The 21234-nt window shown below is 42.6% G+C and overlaps 1 protein-coding gene across 1 annotated transcript in view; it reads right to left on the bottom strand.

The window, feature by feature from the left end:
* ASXL3 (ASXL transcriptional regulator 3) overlaps nt 1–21234 on the bottom strand; it is a 117034-nt gene that overhangs the window by 30762 nt on the left and 65038 nt on the right. Inside the window, exons 4-6 of the mRNA XM_084848086.1 lie at nt 17428–17549; nt 1705–1822; nt 634–753 (exon numbers count right to left, since the gene is read on the bottom strand). Coding sequence (XP_084704212.1) covers nt 634–753; nt 1705–1822; nt 17428–17549 — 360 coding nt within the window. The remainder of the gene's footprint in view (nt 1–633; nt 754–1704; nt 1823–17427; nt 17550–21234) is intronic.

A 21234-nucleotide genomic window follows, 5' to 3' on the forward strand; every position in this document is an offset into this window, starting at 1 on the left:
TATTTCCCCACCACAGAGCAGAAATGCTTGCCTTTCCATGTGGTTTATTCCACGTGGTGATATGTTGTCACCTAGGACAAGTATTTGCATATAAATGAGCAACAAGGAAAATAAATCCGACATAGTGTTTGATGTTTAACAATAGGCAAATAATATAATGGCTTATAAATCAATGTTTAAAACTCATCTATCAGTACGGCATGAGAAAGGTAAGCCAACTTAAGGAACCAGATGCAATCCACCAAGAGAAATATACAATAATGTGTTATTAATAAGGAAAAAAACATAACAGGAGGAAAAATATTTCCCTATAAAAAGAAGATGAAGCAAGAAACAGCTTGCTGCAAAATGGCCAATTTAGGATAGCTTGGGTATGTCAGATTGGAAAGGTCAATGGCAGAAAGGCATGCTGGGGGAAAGGTCCCAATAAGAGGGCACTCCAGCAGAGTTCAGAGGGAAGAAAAAAACAGTCAAGGAAGGCACTCATGCACTGAAAATATCCAAAACATCAGAGAGACAATATGGAACTTCCTATAGTGAGTTTACAGTGTATGTGTATTTTCTGCAACCTAAAGTAATGAAGTGACCAAAAAAAAACCCAGGGAAAAAAGGACATTTTAGAGACCTACTCACCTAAACCAGATTTTTTTAATCTCTTTAAGTGCTGGCTCATTTGTTTTCCAGTTGGAGACTTTTGCCCATGTTTCATTTCTTTATCAGAACTGTCTGCTTCACCATTTTTAGATTCAGACCCTTAAAAAAAAACAAATATCATACTGAAGTGCTTCCCCGATGGGTAAAACAAACAAAAACAACGCTAGTTTTTTAAAAATAAAAACAAAAACCTGAGAGTGACATCTTCATCTGCTACTCTATTTAAAGGTAATGTTTTCTGCTTGACAATTTGATTCCCTGTCACTAGAAGCGATGAAGCAAAAGCTCATAAATCCATTAAGTGGTAAAAACAAGTTTCTTGAATGTAGCAGTCAATAAAGATGCTTGCTAATCCAATATAAATAAGCCTCTTCTCTGATAGCTGAGGGACATCTTTAAAAATAATCATGCTCCCATTACACGGGGACAAAGAAATAAAAGGAAGAAGGGAAAATCCTCCCTTTGTAAAGTTAATTTTCCTCCACATCTGAGAAAAAACACACACAATCTACAATAAAACCGGACACAGATCTTTCGACAATCCATTCACAGCAAAGCATGTAACCGCCAAAACTAAAGGTCAGGGTTGCTCTGTGGTGATTAGGATGGTGCCAGAACACAAAGTCTTATTAAAAAGGACAACTGGTATTGCAAGAGAGAACTAAGAGAGTAAGTCGTACTCCCAGAGGAGCTGCACTGGTTATTTATTTTGCCCCCTGATGGCACTGCATGCCAGTATGTACTTCTCCCATTAGGAATCAGCACCCAAAAATACTAGTTTGCATTCCTTTAAAGCAGCTTTTGCAATGGACTTTTAATCATTTTTATTATATCTTTTTTCCCCTTTCCTTTTTTCCTCTTAATATCATAGAATTAAATCCTTCCTCCTTTGATTTAATGGAACTGGTGAAAGAATAAGAATAAAAATCCATCATGTGGGAACAGCATCATTATTTTCACCCATCCTAATTTTGTACGCTATAGCTCTCACCCACAGGGAGGGCTCTTTGACTAGAAACTGTTGTCGCAGACAGTCCTTTAGCAATTTACCTGAAGGTGAATCCGACTGCTCATCAGACACCTTTAATGGTGTCAAAACAACACGAGGAACAGTCTTGTTTACCATCATTGAGACTCCATTTCTTCTTTTCTGCTGCTGTCTCAAAGCCTACAAAGAACAATAAAACAGAAAAAATATAACACAAAATGCTGCTTACAAGTGAATTACACAAAACATTCAGCTATCATTCAGTTGAACTCCTTAAGATAATATTTATCTAGCTGTAAGTTTGCCAGGCTTCATACTAGTTGCCTTTTATGCCATTTCCTTAAAACATATTATATGTATTCATATATATGGAAAACAAGCTTTTCGCTTTAAGGATAAGGAAGATGCACCTTTAAAATCATTTTCCAGAACAATTTTGACAACAAAGAATCATACATAACTGTTTGCTCTACCTTAGCAGCAGAAACACGAGAACCCATGGAATTTGAGACTAAGGCTTCCAAGTAAAATAAGTGTAAAATAAATATTTCAAACCCAGGCTAAAAATGTGTGTCTGTACATCTCTTGCAGGTGCATCTTCTCCCGTATTCTGCTCAGTCAATCAAGTTAACACAGTGTCATCAGTATGTACAGCATGTAAGGGCTACAGTATTGATGCACTCACTCAGCCGTGAGTAGTGCTGCACAAAATCACTGCACATGGCAGGAATCATTTATTTCTGCGAAGGGAATCGGTCCTAATCTTGGAAAACCTTGCAGCACTTGGCTTCTGTCTGCTTGACTTTGGGCATTAACCTTCAGAACACGAACATGATGGTGTTCTGGCAAATCTGGAGGAAAATGATACAAGAATAAATATGTACAAATGGGAGGGGTTTCGTGTGTGTGTGTTTTATAACTGGATCAGCTACGGTGATGATAATGCAATACAAAATACGAACAGAAACTGAATAGCTGCCGGGATATTTTATACAGTAAACGAGCCCAGACTGGAAGGTCAGGAAACATATTAATGCGAGAATTTGCCCGTTAAAGAATTTACAAGCACAGATATGGAAGCTGAGCAAGTCACAACAAATCAGCTCGCTGCTGATTATCTGGTACCTGCTTGTAATCTTCATTTTACACTCTCATCTTTGATTCGTGTATGGTGTTTTTTTTAAAAAGCAGCATCTACATTTTACCAGTGGAGATCATGCCTAGTATGAATTAATATCCTTTGTCTCCTTACGAGCACGAATGACTAATGGCTTAGGAGGTTAATTCTGTAATTGCAATACAGCTGTAGTCTATTTAGATGACAATGCTTTACACACAACACTTCAAAAGCTAAAAGAATTAAAAACAATTACTTCCTATTCCTTTGAATAATAATACTCTATAACACAAATTCAGTCACAATTTAAAAAAAAGCACAGTTGCATTATTTCATGGATATTTCAGTGCAGAGTTTATCAGAGGTGCATGGGCAATGTACATGAAAGAAGAGGTTTTAAAAAAATGGCTGTCAACCAACTAAAGACTTTTTAACTGATTAATTGGTTTTAATCAAATCAATTTACATACATTTGCATGTTGTCAAAGCATTACTGTAGACATCTTTTTGAAGATATTGAAAGAAAGGCAGTTTCTCTTAATTGAAAGATAATGTAAAAAAACAACGAACAAAAGCTACCACTCATTAGTGGAAGGAAAGGCGACCTTTAATATTTCTTTTTCATCAATTTGAGGACCTGAACTATAGTATTATAGTTATGCTGACTGTTATGCTGACATAACACAGTGAAATGGCTTCAAATATGAATTTTCTAATCCCATCAGTATTGTGGCAGATCCTGGTTTAAAAGACATACTGACAATGATTTCAGATGAACAGTGTCATCTTTAGTTGCCTGTGGTTATTATTGCTAGAAGGAAAACCATAGTGGTTTCACCCTAAAATGCAAAGTATCTGCAATCTTTAGATACAAACTGAAAGGAAAACCTATCTTTAACTTCCTTTTTCATTCTGTCTGGTCAAGGGAAGGTGGCACTATGCCTCTCAGTGTCAGTCCCACTGATTAACTGGGGCACAAATTTCATCTGTGATTAAAGCTTTTGTTGATTAATCTACTGATTAATGCAGTTAAGGGTTGTAGCCTTGATTTTTTTAAAAAAACAACAACCCCAAAACACAATGACCTCGTTTGCATGTAACGCCAATTCATGGATTAATTAACCTATGGTTAGTCAGGAGTGAGCAAGCACATGGTTTTGCGATCGTTCGTTGCTTCCACTTTGCTTCCTGCTTACAAAACAACCCAGGAACATCCTGTTTCTGGGTTGTTTGTTTGCAGGTCCATACCTGGAATTCTGGTTTGTTGATGGACAAACAACCCAGAGTCTGAACCCATGGTTTGGTGGGTTAAAACTCTGGGTTGTTTGACCTGTGGCATTCCTGGGTTGTTTGATAAACAGGATGCAAAGCCGACATTGTGAGTGGATGGGAGGCAGCAAGCTCACTCACTCTGGCACAGCCCCAATTAGCTATGGGTTGTTTAACCCATAATTAGTTATTATGTGTGAACCGGGTCAATATTTGGAACTCAAACATGAGGTGTATTTGCCCCTTAGAGGAAACACAAAATTCAGCACATAAAAATAAAGCAAACAAACAAAACTATCAAGAGTGAGTACAGACTTCATACCTGCTTTACAGGTGGCATCCACAAAATTTCTCACAATGGTTATTTTAGCCCCTGCAAATTTGCCATCAAGTGATAACTTCCCAAAACATTATTTATTCAACAATGAGATAGCAGAAAGAATTTGCTGGATAGGATGCCTTAAACTGATCAAAGTGTGCCTTGTGAGGTGTCAGGCCAGTTCAAGCACACTGGTCTGACACTTCTGCTCACTCCACGATATAATCCTCAGCCTGCCATCTCCTCAGCTCTAAGAGGAGCAGGCTAAGGCTGCAGCAGTGATTCTAGCAGAAAAGTCAGTCATATGTGGGAACAGGCTTCAAAGAAATGAGGCAGAGCAGGGTGGGATAGCATGGGGATGGAAGAAGAGAAAGTGGTGAACAAAGAAGGGGGATTCACATGGGATGGGGAGAGTTAATTAGAGCCAAGGAAGGGAGGAAATAAGCTTCTAACAAAAACAAGGGCAATTTGAGAACATTTTGACTGAACAGGGTTCATTAAGGAGTTGCTAAAGGTGCTAATAAAACAGGTCAAAGGACAGCAAACCATACTAATACCATATATGTGTATGCATGTGTGTGCTCTTAGTAGTGGGAGATTCAGTTATGAAATGTGTAAATACATGGGTTTGCAAGGAGTGTACTGACCAAATGGCAATTTGCCTACCTAATGTGAAAATCACACAACATCTAGTTTCAGGTCACACAACTTGTGACACACCAAGACAAACCTATTTGTCTATCATTTATAGTGGCCATGTGAGAAACCTGCTATGCTCTCCCTTTTTTGGCCACCCGTGGCTAGAAACAAAACCAGGTTTATTCAAGCTCTGGTGGGCTACCATAGATGACTAACGAGGTATGTTCAATTTGGTCAGCCACATGTGCTGCAGGCATGACTAGATAGACAGTGGGCTAAGAGAGGTGGTGAAGAATCAGTAATCATAATACACATGGATATCAACAACACTGGGAAATGGAAGAAAAGCCAGCTGTCATGGGCAGGTCCTATTATAGATGTGAGGGAGAGGTGGGAATAAATAGATGTCTTTCACACAAGAATCGATAATGGGGATGGTGCTATTATCAGTAACAGATCAGGCTAAAAAACTAGTCTGGTCATACTTCTCCACTCATCCACTCCAGATCCTCATCGGCAACTCACATAATGAAAGAAATAAACTAAGGGGGAAAAAAGGAAAGGTTCCTCCTGTGCAAGCACCGGGTCATTACTGACCCCTAGAGGGACACCGCTTACGCTGGCGTTTTCATGGCAGACTATAGCAGGATGGTTTCCCATTGCCTTCCCCAGTTGTGACTACCTTTCCCCCAGCAAGCTGGGTACTCATTACTGGGCAACAGAGAGTACTTTCCAGTCTAACTCCCTCTATATAAAATACCGAGTATTATGTTTGAAAAGAAGTACTATCCCGATATCTGTATTTTTTTTAAAGACAATTTTACTGCTTTACGAGATATTTACCGTATCACAATGACACATACATAAAATGAAAATACATTCAATTTTGCGCATAAAAACAGTCAGATCTCCATCAATGTAGCATTTAATTATATTGTGCAATATCAGCCTGAAACAATGGTCTGCATTTGCCATGTATGGATTGGGACTAGAAATATCAAGCCTACATGCTGAAAGTCCTAGCATGAAAATGTTATACGGTATAGATTACACACACACACACACACACACACACACACACACATTTCCCATAGAAAATCTGCCCACACAAAAGAATGAGCCAATATTATTCTCATATAACCCAAATTAAAACAATATCTGATTCATCGTTATCACTAGTTCATTCCACATCTATGAACCTGACTAACAACATTAATTCAAGTCTGAAAATCATGAATTCCCATTCCTCCCTTAAAACTTTCTACAGCATGTTTCATGTAGCAAAGAATCAAAGTACTAAGCATAAAAGCTGAATATGTCTGCAAGGCTACAACCATTTTATTTAACACAGAATAATAGAACATGCTGACCTACAAATTTTTTTAAGCATCTGTATCCTTAAATACATTTCATAAAGTCCTCCTTTATACACAAAGCTTAGATCCCAAGTAAACAAGATGACTTTATTTATATTAATCTGACTTCGATTCAGGAGTCACTGGTTGATACTTTACCTGCAAATACAACAGAAAATTGGGGAGATGTAGCACATTCTTGGTAGGAAAACACTGGATGGCAACTCTAGGAAAACAGAATTCAGTTGCTGTTTCTATGATAAATCTGCTGCATAAATCTGCTGCATATTTGACAATCAATTCACCAATACTAACGATGACCCTAATTTTCCTTCCTCAACCTGTCTTGCCCTGGGTGATACTACAGGTCTCCATTCACATTTTGTGGTGAATGGAGTTGAATTCAATGTTGTGAATTCAACAATTTTGTGGTGCAGAAGCCTAGGAACACAGGAAGCTGCCTTGTACCACGTCAGACCACTGGTCCATCTAGCTCAGCATTGATGACACCAGGACTGGGCAAATGTCAGGCTTGTGGGATCTACTTCGTTTTTTATTAGAACTTTGAGATCCACCAACCAGCACTGGGTGCAAAATACAGATAGTATTAAAAGAATTCTGAGACCAGGAATTTGGTGTGTTGTTTTAGTATTAGAAATCAATGGAGTTCATCGTCCTTCCATGCAAAACTCCACTCCTGGTTACACACGCACCCTCCAGGTTTTTTCAGGTCAGCAGTATAATTTAGGGCAGCGAGCGAGTCATTCTGTTGCTGCTATTGTTGAACAACTGGGAGTCAGCAACCCTTGCTGATCTACTAGCAGATCCCAGCAACTCTCCAAGATTTCCCCATCGCACTTGGAGATGCTGGGGATTGAACCTGGGACCTTCTAAATGCAAAGCAGTTGCTCTACCACTGAGCTACAGCCCTTTTCCTCTCCTCCTTCTGCATCACAAAGGTCATGTCAAAAACACTGGACCAATAGGAAAAGCTCATTCTGTATCTCCTCCCCACACCAGCACTGCCCCTTCCAGAAACAGAAGTAATGCAGGTATGGGGAAGAGCTACATCGTGCAAATGGGGACCAGGGCTTACAATGGTAACTCTGTAACATGGGAAGCAGCAGTGCAGCGATTATGGTTCCCACGTCATGCACATACCCTCCCTAGGATCCTCAGAGCCATTCTACAACATTCTACAGTTGCAGGATAAAATGGTAGGCCATGGTGATAGCATTTTGGACTTTACCATTTCAGATTGCAATGAGGGGAAGGGGGTTGTCATATTTTAAACATGGAGAACATTTAAGAAATCCCAGGAAGAACTGTTTAGTATAACCCTCCCCTTAATATGCTAGTTTCCTTTATGTAGGAAGCTTGCTATATCATGACACACTTCTTCTCCACCGGCAGGGTGAAATGGAACATTCCAGAATTCAGCCATCTCAGTCCTCTATTTCATTCTGTGTAATTTATAGACTTGCTCTAAGGGAGCAATCCTATCTAGATAGGCGGCTGCCTCCAAAATCAGAGGATCATTCCCTCCGTGCATCTCCTGCCGTGCTTTTTCTGCTAGACAGCTGTTTTTGGCTGTCTAGCTATGGGGGGGCTGAGCGGGAGAGGATGCTGCTATCAGAGTGGAAACTGAGCCCATAGAGCCTCAGAGCAGTTCGGATTCTGAGGAGGAACAGCTATCCGTGGGAGAGGGGCCAGCTCATCCCTCACAGGCTCAGCACCTGGCAGAGATTCCTGCTGCCAGCATTCCAGAGATAGAAAGCGACCCAGGTAGTGAGGGAATGTGGGAGGGGGGCTTCTTAGATGCTCAACGCAGATGCAAAGAGCAACGAGCGATGGAGGGCGTGGAAAGGAGGCGTAGCGCCTGTTTGGCACGCAAGCAACGGCTGCCTCCTATGGACCCAAGGGAAAGAGGGAGGATCTCTCCCTAGCCCATAAGTTCTGGGTCTTCAAGTGACTCTCTTTCAAACGGGGATCAAGCTGTCAGGAGCGCTCTGGCGGCTTCTCCCAGTAGATTACAATAGCCAACTCAAGACACAGACGGAAGGATTTCTTTTCAAAGCTTTAATCCTTTTACAACTTAATGACTCTTTCAGATGCTAATCACCAGTGACTAAAGCAAGGAACAGCAGGGTAGCCTAAGCTTCAAGTAGGCAGTTGATCCCCGTTTGAAAGAGAGTCACTTGAAGACCCAGAACTTATGGGCTAGGGAGAGATCCTCCCTCTTTCCCTTGGGTCCATAGGAGGCGGCCGTTGCTTTTGTGCCGAATGGGCGCTACGCCTCCTTTCTGCGCCCTCCATCGCTCGTTGCTCTTTGCGTCTGCGTCGAGCGTCTAAGAAGCCCCCCTCCCACATTCCCTCACTACCCGGGTCGCTATCTATCTCTGGAATGCTGGGAGCAAGAATCTCTGCCAGGTGCTGAGCCTGTGAGGGATGAGCTGGCCCCTCACCCACAGATAGCTGTTCCTCCACAGAATCCGAACTGCTCTGAGGCTCTATGGGCTCAGTTTCCACCCTGACAGCTGCTGTACGACACATAGGATGAGTCGTACAGGCAGATCCACTCTCCCCACCCTGGAATGCCCCAGCTTAGCCCCCTTTCAGCCACTCCGTGCTCCTCTTCTGAGCACGGAGGACGGGGCTTCTCCACGGTGCCTCAGAGGCAGCGTGAACATGGTGGGAGGTCAGTTTTCCTGGAACCAACCTTGGAGCGTGGGCTCCGAGGTTGGTTCCCGGAAAACAGCATATCCTATGGCTGACTAGCCGCTGTCTAGCGGTGATAGGATTGCTCCCATTGTTTAATGCATGGGTTGCCCTGAGATATTTCCACATGTCTACCACGAAGTGGCCCCAAAGTTGACCAGCACTGCTAACCCCACCTTTTGAAAATTATTACTGGTCTTATTAACTACAACTGCATATTCTGTGAATGTACTAGCACAAAGAAATATGCAGACATCTAAAGGTTTAAGTTGTACTTTCTTTTTTAACAACAGAAAGCATGTTCAAATGTTCACAGCTACACATTTCCCTTATCTTAATAAAAATCACTTGTTGGTTGCTTTCCAGCAGCAGAGGGGGGAAATGCACATGTAAGCTTGGATGTGTGGCTTAAGTCGTCATGCCAACCTGCACATCAATGTGAACAAGGAAGAGAGAGTATATCAACGTATTCACATTTTCATTTGTTTTTTGCTTTTTTGTTTTAAAAGGACAGACATTCTCTCTTGGGGGGAAAAAGATTTTAGTATTAAGCTATTAATGTGGTCAATTGAAAAATGTCCCATGGGGAAATATTATCTCTCTTCCACCACAGCACAAAAGCAAACAAGTTAACTAGGAAGCAGATTGCACCCTGCTGCTTTTAATGGCACTGCTGTTTATTATTTCAACAGTAAAACAAGTTTAGAATCAAAACAGCATTTTTCTGAAACCAATGCTGTCAAGCAAGTGGTGCAGAACATGAGAGAACTACCATCTATTTTCTTTTCAGTTAACATGTGTGCTGAAGCAACATTCAGTAAACAGGTCACAAAGCACATTTTCTGGTAAAGAGGAAAGAGCGAACAATATTTGCCCTAGACATCTTACTAAAAGGGCAGTTGCGGGTGCATAGGGGGGAGAAATGACGAGACAACACAAATATAGTTGGGATAAAACTGGGCCACATTTATTGACATATTACAATCTGCGAAGGAAGCACCGGCGGGCACATAGAAAACAAGTAATCATGACAGGTATAGAGTGAGGCATTCGTCGTCTGAGGCATGGTGTCTACTGTAGCCACCCTGCAGATCGACACACCCAATTCTGGGCTGGGAGACCTTCCCCTGTCAACACCCCTCGAGCCACAGAACCTGAGTGGGTGAGGAGGGTCAGCCTCAGAGGTAAGCCTTATCTCCCAACTTGGGGCCACAAAACCCGGAGCCAAGAGCCTCGGGCCTTACCAGTCACCTGAAACGGTGCCCACGAATGCTCACCTGTCCTCTCCCCCAGTGGAGTGCCCACCCGGAACCGCCAGTACAGTTATGTGACTGGATAAAAATAGCAATCGGATGATACCAATTAACCTACATTACCCCCTATCCCACCAGCAGTATGAAGTAGGCAAAAAACCCATAGCCCGGCCAATCTGGCTAAGAGCAAAAATTCCTACTCGGCCCCCAATAGGGCAACCAGTACAACCCACACTGCATGTTGGGTGGGAGGGAGGGAGCCAGAAAAGCCAGAATGAATGAGGAAAGGGGGCGGGGAGGCCTAAATATCGGCCGGCTCAGCCCCCACCCCACCTGGATGTCGGGAGCGAGGGCAAATGGCCTTCGATCTTGTCCCGCCCTTCCCCCCCACCCGCAACATCCCCCCCCACAGCCAGGCAAGCCGGACGCAGGGTGAGGGGACTTCTGCACCAGTCCACAAATGCCAAACTAAAGTGCACCAAACCCCTTTGCCTTTTTGAACAGATTCTCAGTTAAGACATCACACCTAACCATGCTTCACTATATTGAGAATCAAGCCATGGTTTCTGCTTCCAAATGTAGAGGCAAACCATAGTTGGGAATGGCTGTTGGGCTTTTATTCTCTATCTGCTCAGACTCCTGTTTCTATGGTGCAGTTGCTTCTTGAGGCTTAGCAACAGCCCCAACTATAGTCCATACATGGCACAAGCCATAATTTCCAAAACCCACTTCAATGGTAAGACCCTAATTTTCCTTCCTCAGGGAAGGTAGGACACTTCTACAGGCAGCTCTCAAATTGGGCAACAGCATCGTTAGCCACAGTCTATAAGAGCTAAAGCCCCCCCCCCCCGATCTTTGCAATGCAAGGCTCAGGGGTCTGCAACAAGGTTTCTTTACCTTGCTCATACAATTGTATTGTGAGGAAGGCTGCTATTATTCCCATTTTCAAGTGGGAAACAGATGCTGAAATATAGTGATTAGATGACCTCCAAGTGGAGTTGAGATATAGATATAGATATATCACACTTAGCTATGAACCCCACTGGGTGACCTCAGACCAGTTACTTTCTCTCACACACAGGGTTGTTCTGCCACAAATCCTTCCATAGGAACACCAGCCCTGGTTTTAAGCTACTGTAGCATTCCAAGAACTGGATAGTAAACATTACCAAGCTCTTAGCCCTGTTCTCTGAATGCATGGACAGCAGGGAAGGGCTGGCTTGCACACACTGGCCAGGCCTCACATTTTGGTGTGTTTAGCTTTAGGCAACCTCTTTTGGGCAATTTGAGAAACTGTTGCAGGCACCACCACCAAACAGCTACCATGGGAGGTGTGGTTAGTCACAAAGGACAAGTAAGTTGCCCAAAAGGCTAAATACAGGCAGAGGTGAAATCTGAGCCCCAACACACTAAATAACACCATCCTCATTTCCTAAGACTGTCTCTGAGCCCCATGCATGGTACAGTGGCATTCATGGGAAATGAAGATGGCAGTGGCTGCAGGCCCACGCTTTGCTTGCCAGTAAGAACATTTGTTAATTAAAAAAGTGGGCACCAAGAAAGGTAACTGGGGGCACATTGGTGCCCACGGGCACCACTTTATCTACCTCAATGTTGCTGAATGCATGAAAGCGGCCTGGACGCATACAGAACATCTTTTTACACATTCAATGGAAGGTATAAACAACAGGGGTGTAGGCAGTGTGGGTGGTCCTGCCTCCCCCTTCCGGTATATGCACATGGAATGGGATGACTGAGCATAGCTTTTGTCCCCTCTAGGCTGTGTACAAAACAGGAGGGCAACAGAAAAGCATTGTTGGAGATAACATAATGATTATCAGTGGCTTAGCAAATGTAAAAGACAAGGCTCTATTTTTCCATGGGTGCTAAATTGATCCAAACCTTATCAATACAGTGTTTTCTGCTATTTTGCGGTTGTAAAATAAAATAGCCAAGAATCTGCACAGGAAACAAGTGTAGGCCAGCAACATGCAATATTTAAATACAATATTTATACACATTTAAAATAAATTATTCTTTTTGTAAAAAAATCACTGCTGTTTGTTGGGAAATGGCCTTAATGAATGCAGTGCATACAAAGTCCCTATGATAAAAGCATTCACCAAGGAGCATCTCAGCATTATAACTAATAAGGAAGATGTTTACAAAATGCAGACGAACCTTATGACAGCTCCTACGCGCCCACATTTCTTCAAAGCCATAGGCACGGGCAGAGTGCAAGAGGAGAATTTTAGTGAATCACTAGTATTCTCCATTCTCCATTCTCATCTTGGCTTATAGAGGGGGCAGTGAGAAATAATACTCTGGAAATTTCCTCTCTCTTTGCAGTTATAAAGCTTTCAAGGAAAATACTCGGCAGCCGGTCTTCAGAAGGCAGTTCTTAAATCATTATGATTGCTCTAACATTTCAATTTTGTTCCCTTGATTAAGCACTGGAATTAAAGGGTGTTTTTTTTAAAAGGAAATAAATTTTTGAATTCCACAGTATTTAGGGGGGAAATCTATTCATTTTACTTGAAGAACTATGTTAAGATATTAAGATAAGGACTATGTTAAGATAGCAACCAATTCTGGCAATGAAACTTTTTTATTTAATTTATTGTGGGAGCCCATTCCACTCCTGTGCCCTATAGACCCTGCTGTTTTGCCTCAGACAACACAGCTCTGGTCTAGCATTTGCCTTTAAGTGCCAAAATGCTTGCTTAGCTGAAGAGTATTTCCATCACCACCACCACCTTTATCAGACCGAAATCATACATTATTTTAAAAATGTAGCCAGGGGTTTTAACTCTAGAGTAAGCATGGGGATCACAAGCCAGATTTGCCAAACATTTGCCAAATAGTGATCCATCAAAGCAAGTGCACTTTCTCTAGAGTAAAGCATTTTACTCTAAAAGGGTAAAAAGCATTTACTCTAGAGTAAAAAAAGACGCAGCTGCTAGCTACAACTTTAGAGTAATTGTGCTTTGGCTCTCAGTCAGCCTGAAATCCATTTCTTACCTCTCTAGTCACGTCTCAACCTTGTCTGCACAGCTGGACCTCAAGGGAAGGGCCATAGCTCAGTGGTAGGTCCCAAGTTCAATACCTGGTAGTTCCAGGCAGGGTTCGGAACCATCCCCATCAGAGAGCCTCTGCCAGTCAGTGTAGACCGTGCTGAGCTAGATGGACCAATGGCCTGACTTGCTCTAACGGGGATGAGAAACGTGTGGCCCTCCAGATGTTGTTGGCAGCAACTCTCATCAAGCCTAGCCAGCATAGCCAATAGCGATGGGAGATGCTGTCCAACAACATCTGGAGGATCACAAGTTGCCCATCCCCATGCAATAAGGCAGTTTCCTATCTTTCTATGAGAGAGGAGGCAGGAGAGAGGCTCCCCTGAGTTGCTTCCTGAGCCCCAACCATCTCCTTTGAGGCACGTGAGCCTCAGCCTGGAGGGAAGCTAAGAAGGACGACTGAGACCATGGCTACTTCAAGCATCAGGACTACCACCTTTCCTGAGGCTGCTAGCTTCACCACACCCCACGTAGCCTTCCTTGCCTCTGCTACTTCCTTCTAGCTGCTACTGATAGTGGTTCTGCCATCACCATGTGCTGTCATCGCTGCTACTGCTGAAGTGAAAGCTGGGGAGAATGCCATTGTCAATAGGGAGCCTGCTTTGGGTACTGATTCTCTTTCCACCATTCTTTCTCTTCCCTGCTCCCCAGCCTCAGCCCCTTTCTAGGTTCAAGGACTAGCACAGGAGCTGCTGCTGTCTGCCAGTACTCCACATCTTCTGTCCTAGTTGTATTTACTTCTGGCCAGGCCAACTGGAGCAACATTTATTTACATATATCCCATCCTTTTACAAAGGAGCTCAGGGCTGAGGGGCTACCCAATGTGATACAATGACCAGCCCAAAGCCATGTAGTGAGCTTCATAGATGGACAGTGCATTGTAGACAACTAATTGTCTGTGAAGGCATCTAGTACAAAGAGTTCTACTGCTCTTTATTGCCTAACTCCAAGGAAGCAGTTAAGAACTTGGAAAGTTGCCTGGGTTGGATAAGGGTGAACAAGCTGAGATCGAACCCAGACAAGATGGAGGTGCTGTTAGTCAGCAGAAAGCCTGACTCGGGAATTGGGATTCAACCTGGTCTGGAAGGGGTTGCACTCCCCCTGAAATGTTAGGTTCATAGCCTGAGAGTGCTCCTTGATCCTACTAAACTGTCACTGGATTTTCAGGTGGTGCTGGTGGCAAGAGGTGCATTTACACAATTACATTTAGTGCACCAGCTGTGATCATTCCTGAATCAGTCTGATCTGGCAACAATTATCCATGCCTTGGTTACAGTATTGCAATATACTCTACTCCTGAAGAGCATCTGGAAACTTCAATTGGTGCAAAATGTGGCAGCAAGGCTGCTAACCAGTGCATGGTATCACAATCATATCACCTCGATTGAAAGATCTGCACTGATAGCCAATTGTTTTCCAGGCTCAATTTGTAGGGTATGTGTGAAAGGCCTTTCTCCTGCATCACTCCAAAATTGTGGAATGCTCTCCCTTCAGACCTAATACTAGCCCCCACTCTCTTGGTTATTCAGACACATCTCTTTACTTCTATCTTCTAAATTGTGAGTAGTAGTTTTAATGTTTTAGTGCTGTTTTAATATGGTTTTATTGTTTTTATATGTTCATATATTACTGGGTTTGTTTGAATTGTTGTCTACTGCCTTGGTGACATTTGTGGAAAGGCAGTATATAAATACTATAAATACAAAATAAATGTAAACAGAAATTTGCCAGGGAAACCATGAGTAAAGGCTGATCAAGTCTGAATCACCTTGCCTCCTATTGCTTTCACCCCTATCTAATACTGTTTTTAAAAAGCAAGCTCAAGTATGATGAGTGCATATACCTGCAACTCTTTGCCTTTATTTAATGTACTGAATGGAAAAAAACTTCTGAATTCTTAAGGTACTATATTGTAGGGAATCAGTGTGTTAAAGACAAAATAAAAATACAGCCAAGCCTACATTGCTTCTGGTGCTCTACAATGTAAGCAGTTTATTCCCAGAACATGTTAAAGGTTCAGCTCCTGTGATTACAGAACAGATCCAGTAAGTTAATATCAGGTGGTGAGTGTCACATACGATTGCTTAACATCTCTGTGTATTCAGAGGCACTGTAGGCTATTTGTAGTGGAATGAAAGCACATTATAAGTCCATAAAAGCAATAGAAAGTCTGAGGAGTGGATATACAGTAGGGGAACTAACTCCCAACAGCAATTTTCTGAACAAAAATTGCTGCTTAAAGTTCATTCACCTATCAGATAGGATTTACAGTTTTGTATTAAATCAAATCCAGCCGCCTGCATCTGGTAGTAATGAATACCTGGAATGTAAGACGAAAAGAGTGGGGGAAGGGGGAACCACCTTCGGCCAAACCACATCAGCCTAAGTGTTCAGTATGTGGGGCGGGAGAGAGATTCTGCTGAGATCTGTAATATCCATCATTTCAGACAACTATAACCATTTAAAAATTAACCAAGTTTTCATTAATTGCCTTACCATATGCAAGCAATGCATATGGTATTTGCATACAAGTATTTGCAGCTCCCTCCTGAACATTTATGTTAACAATGTTTCTGTTAATTGCATTCATGGATTTCTCCCTCAGTTGATTTTGCTCATTTTGTCTTACTGCTATTAAGCCTCTTCTTAACAGAACACTTATGCTGCATGACTTCATCGCATCTTTAAGATCCTTCTATAACAATTGCTCTCCTAACACCATGATATTCAAAGTGAGAGACAGGCTTGGATTGTTACTGAAAGTGGCACAAGCACCTGCCGGAGCCCTTTCCCTTGAGTATCCTGGGATGGCCAGGATCCTCATCCACCCACATATATGCCCTCTCCATGGGTTGCCTGAAGGAGGACCACAATGAGTGAAATATTGCCATAATCTATATATATAAATGGAAGTATTTATTTGTATGTCCTCGATGGACTCGAAAACCATATCTCTGATTGTTATGAAACGTTTAGGATTTGTTCTACCTCTATCTGGGATGCTTTAGGCATAGTGAAAATGTCATTTGTTATCTTGAAACAAAATGGCAGCCAATCAATTTTTTTACAGATTTACTGCTTCAATACCACTTCATTGATTTCAACCAAACTAGGCATAACAATTCAGTACTGCAGCGAGCAAATTTTAACCATACAAAAACCACTATAAAATTAATAGCATTTAGTAAACAAAAACTGAAATTGGCTGAAAAGTAATATAAATACAATACACAGGTAACTCCATGGCAGAGACCATCCCTAGGAGTTCCAGTGGGTGTGGCTTCACTCAGATGGGGCAGTCAGAACATCTCCAACTCTGACAGGTGTGTAAGGCTTTGTTGTATCAAACTAAGGGCTCTTCCCAACCCATGCAAAGCCGGGTCCATTTGCTCGTAATCCACCCTTGATTGTTAGAGTATGTTGGCTAAAAGGGATTGCTAATGCATAACGAAACAACTTGTGTCATGCTAGCTTCCAGACCCACACCAGATTAGAGCCCTTTTGGGTCATCAATACCAGATAGCGCTAAGCAAGCCCAGTGGTTTCACTGCACCCAGACTCCAGAATGGTTTGAGAAATGCTGCAAGCCTCCAGCATGGCAAGGAGATTGGCATTTTTACTGGCTCCTTCAGGAATGAGAGGTGGCATCTTAGCATGGCTTGGGGACATGCTCAGGTCATATGAGGATGCGGCCTTGCACACTCCTTGCCACATCACAAACCCATGGCCATGCAAAATGAGGGCCATGCACGACACTCACACCCTTCCTGAATCTGACACTTCCAGTTATTTTTCAGAATGGTTCCATTCTGAAAACACTCTTGCCCAAGTCAGCACTTGTGGTTCTGATTAAGGAGACTACTGGGGTGGAATCTGCCTTTTGCACGAAGGATGCCAAAATACTTAACTGCCTGGGTAAAACAAAGATGACATCAGGACAGACAAGTTGGCAGTAAGTTTAGATACAGTACTCTAAAATCTGGCTAACTTTTTTTTCCTTAAAAAAGCATAACTTAAATCCATCATCAAATGTTAGCTTACCTGTTTAAGTGCCTTTTTGGTGTGCTGTTGGAAGGAAGACACTAGCTTGCTTTGCACTGGTGCATTCGTAAGGCTTGAGTCCCGAATGGAAGACACTTCTTCGGGCGCTTGCTTAGGGCAAACTAAAAGTATAGAAATAAAATAAAGCACTGAGAATAGAAGAAATTTATATTTAATTTCAATTCAGATCTCAAAACGTCAAAGAGCTGGCTCACTAAGGAAGATCTCCGGGCTGACCTGGCATGTGAGAAGCCAGCTGCATTGCAGAGACCGTGGAATAGCTGTACAATTCCTATGGAAGAACCTGGGTAACTGCTGAGAGAGAGGCAACCACGAACAGTCACTCAAACGATCACAGACATCCCTAATGTTAACTCAGGGAAACCACGAAGATCTGCCTAAATCAGCATGTTCTTTTATTGTCCCTAGTAGAACACAGGCCTCTATCTACAAAAGGCATCTGCACGGCCATTGGCAATGAAATCACACAAAGCTCAGTTCTGTCTAAACGTAAATTTTCAATTGTATGCTGCCAACACATGCTAGATTCAGTGAATGCCTTGATACATACAAATTAACATCTGTGAAATGTCTTTCACTATAATTTGAAAATGTACTATTTCTGCCTGCAATAAGCTCAGAACTAAACTGAACGCAATAAGGAGAAAAACGACCCATCCAGGAAGCAAAACACGAGGTTGCCAATCATCTTGTAGAAACATTACATAACATAATAGAATAATAGAATTTAACAGCCTTAAGAGATCCCTTGACCTAACAGGTTAGTAGTAAAGCTCAGCCAGGGAGAAAAATGAACAACAACATGAAAAGTAAATTCTGGCCAATTCTAGTCTGTAAATCAAATGGTAAGTGCATTGTAAAGTTAAATATTTCTAAATCTTGTGAGAGAGTGCTCAAAAAGAAAAGCTGCCTCCACGGAACTAGTAACTTCATAATAGTTGGCATTTACACAGCATTTTCAGAGTACTTCTCATACATTATCTTATGAACGTATGAAGCTGGCTAATACTGAGTCAGCCCACTGGTCTATCTTGCCCAGAACTTTCTAGTTCTGGTAGCAGCTTTCCAGGATCTCAAGCAGAGATCTTCCCCATCCCCTGATACCTGGTGACCTTTTCAACTGAAGATAACAGGGATTAAACTGGTGGCCATCCTTCTGCATGCAAACCATTTTGGATGAAACTGATTATCTAGAACCATTCCAATCAGGTATCAGGCCTGGTTATGGAACAGAAACAGACTTGGTAACTCTGGTTGATGACTTATGCTGGGGAATGGATGGGGGGAGTGCAACCCTGTAGGTTCTTCTGGACCTCTCAGCGGCTTTCGATACCATCGACCATGATATCTTTCTGGATCATTTATCAAGATTGAACTTGGGAGGCACAGTTTTAAAGTGGTTCTGGTCCTTTTTGGAGGAGCACTCTCAGAAGGTGGTGCTGGGGGACTTCTATTCCACTCCAGAAGTTATGGCTGTTAGCCTATGGGGTGCCACAAGGTTCTATCTTGTCCCCCATGCTTTTCAACATCTACGTACAACCACTGGGGGAAGTCATCAGGTGGTTTGGGCTGAAATGTCATCAGTATGTGGATGATACTCAGCTTTACCTCTCAATTCCATCTGCACATCCCAGGGAGGCTGTGGAACTCTTGAAGCAGTGTCTGGAGGCTGTTTTGGGATGGGTGAGGGTGAATAAGCTGAAACTTAATCCAGACAAGGTGGAGGTACTGTGGGTTGGGAAACCAACTACTTCAGATGGAAGTTTACAACTAGTCTTAAGTGGGGTTGCGCTCCCCCTAAAAGTCCAAGTGCACAGTCTGGGAGTCCTCCTGGACTCTGAGCTAACTGGGGAAGCCCAGGTGGCTGTGGTGTCCACGAGTGCATTTTACCAGCTTAGGATGGTATGCCAACTGCAGCCCTGTCTGGAGAGGATGGACCTTCCTTCAGTTATCCACACTAGTCACGTCCGGGCTGGACTACTGTAATGCACTGTACATGGGGCTGCCTTTGAAGATAGTTCAAAAACTTCAGCTGGTGCAGAATGTGGCTGCCTGAGCACTGGTGGGGACAAAGCGATTTGATCACCTATGCTGCACCAGCTGCACTGGTTACCAGTGTGTTTCTGAGCCAATTTGAAGTGCTGGTTTGGCCTTTAAAGCCTTAAATGGTTTGGGACCAAGTTACTTGAAGGACCACCTTCACCTGTATCAGCCTGTCCACACTTTAAGATCAGAAAGAGAGGCCCTTCTCATTTGCCTGCCTGTGAGAGAAGTTAGGTGGGTGACCACACATGAGAGGGCCTTTTCTGCAGTGGCCCCACAGCTTTGGAATAAGTTGTCATTGGAGGTCTGCCATGCGCCATCATTACAGGCTTTTAAGAAGACCTTGAAAGCATATTATTTTACCTTGATATGACTGCTATTGTTGCTGTTATTGCTGTTGTTGTTGCTGGTTTTACTGTCTGCTTTTATTGCTGTTTTATCGCTATTTTATTGTCTTTATCATTTTTAATATTTTAACTGTTTTTATGTATTTTATTGCTGTGAGCTGCCTTGGGAGGGCTTCTGCCCTGAAAGGTGGCCAAGAATTTTTTTAAAATAAAAAATTAAATAAATAAAACACCATTGAGCTATTGTCCTTCCCTTAAAACTGCCCTGGGGATATGATTGAAGGGTGGTATAAGATATTAAATTAATAAAAATGATCCAAGGCACGTGGGGGATATCTCTTTCTTCCACTGCTCCTAACAGTAAGCAGAGTATGTCTGGGATAACCTTACTGATCCTTAACAAATACCCTGCAAATTATGGCAGTATCATCCCTATATGGGAGCTTTCCCCAACCTGGTACCCTCCAGATGTGTTGGACTACAACTCTCAGAATCCTCCAGCCAGCTATGTTGCCTGGGGGATTCTGGGGTTGTAGTCCAACACATCTGGAGGGTACCAGGTTGGGGAAGGCTGCTTTATTTATCTATTTATGTATTTGATTTCTGCTCTGCCTTTCTACCAAGAAGTCCCACTGAATGCCATTTTTGTGTGTGTAGAAAGGTGGAGTACAAATCAATCAATCAATCAGAAAAATGACATTCAAGGTGGCTATATATATATATATCTTCAGCAAAGGAGATCGTTACCTTGTCGTGGTGCTGAAGCTTGAGCACCTCAATGACGTCATGAGCTAAACCGTGAAGGGACACCCAAGACGGCAAGGTCATGGCAGAGAGGTCAGACTAAATACGATCCCTGGGGAAGGAAACGGCAATCCACCCCAGTATTCTTGCCATGAAAACTTAATGGATCAGTACAACCAGAGATATGTCGGTATGCCATCAGAAGATGGGACTCCCAGGTCGGAAGATGGTCAAAATGCTACTGGGGAGGATCAGAGGATAAGTTCAACTAGCCCCAGATGTGATGACGCAGCTAGCTCAAAGCCAAAAGGATGGCTAGCAGCCGATGGTGCTGGTGAGGAACGACAAATCCGATATTCTAAAGATCAACACACCATAGGAACCTGGAATGTAAGATCTATGAGCCAGGGCAAATTGGATGTGGTTATTGGGGAGATGTCAAGATTAAATATAGACATTTTGGGTGTCAGTAAACTGAAATGGACTGGAATGGGCCACTTCACATCAAATGACCACCAGATCTATTACTGTGGACAAGAGGACCACAGAAGAAATGGAGTAGCCATCATAATTAATAATAAAGTGGCTAAAGCAGCGCTTGGATACAATCCAAAAAATGACAGAATGATCTCAATTCGAATTCAGGGTACGC

The sequence above is a fragment of the Heloderma suspectum genome, chromosome 4 (assembly GCF_057233095.1).
Source record: "Heloderma suspectum isolate Gila_16-S chromosome 4, 16-S_ref, whole genome shotgun sequence".
Lineage (NCBI taxonomy): Eukaryota > Metazoa > Chordata > Lepidosauria > Squamata > Helodermatidae > Heloderma > Heloderma suspectum.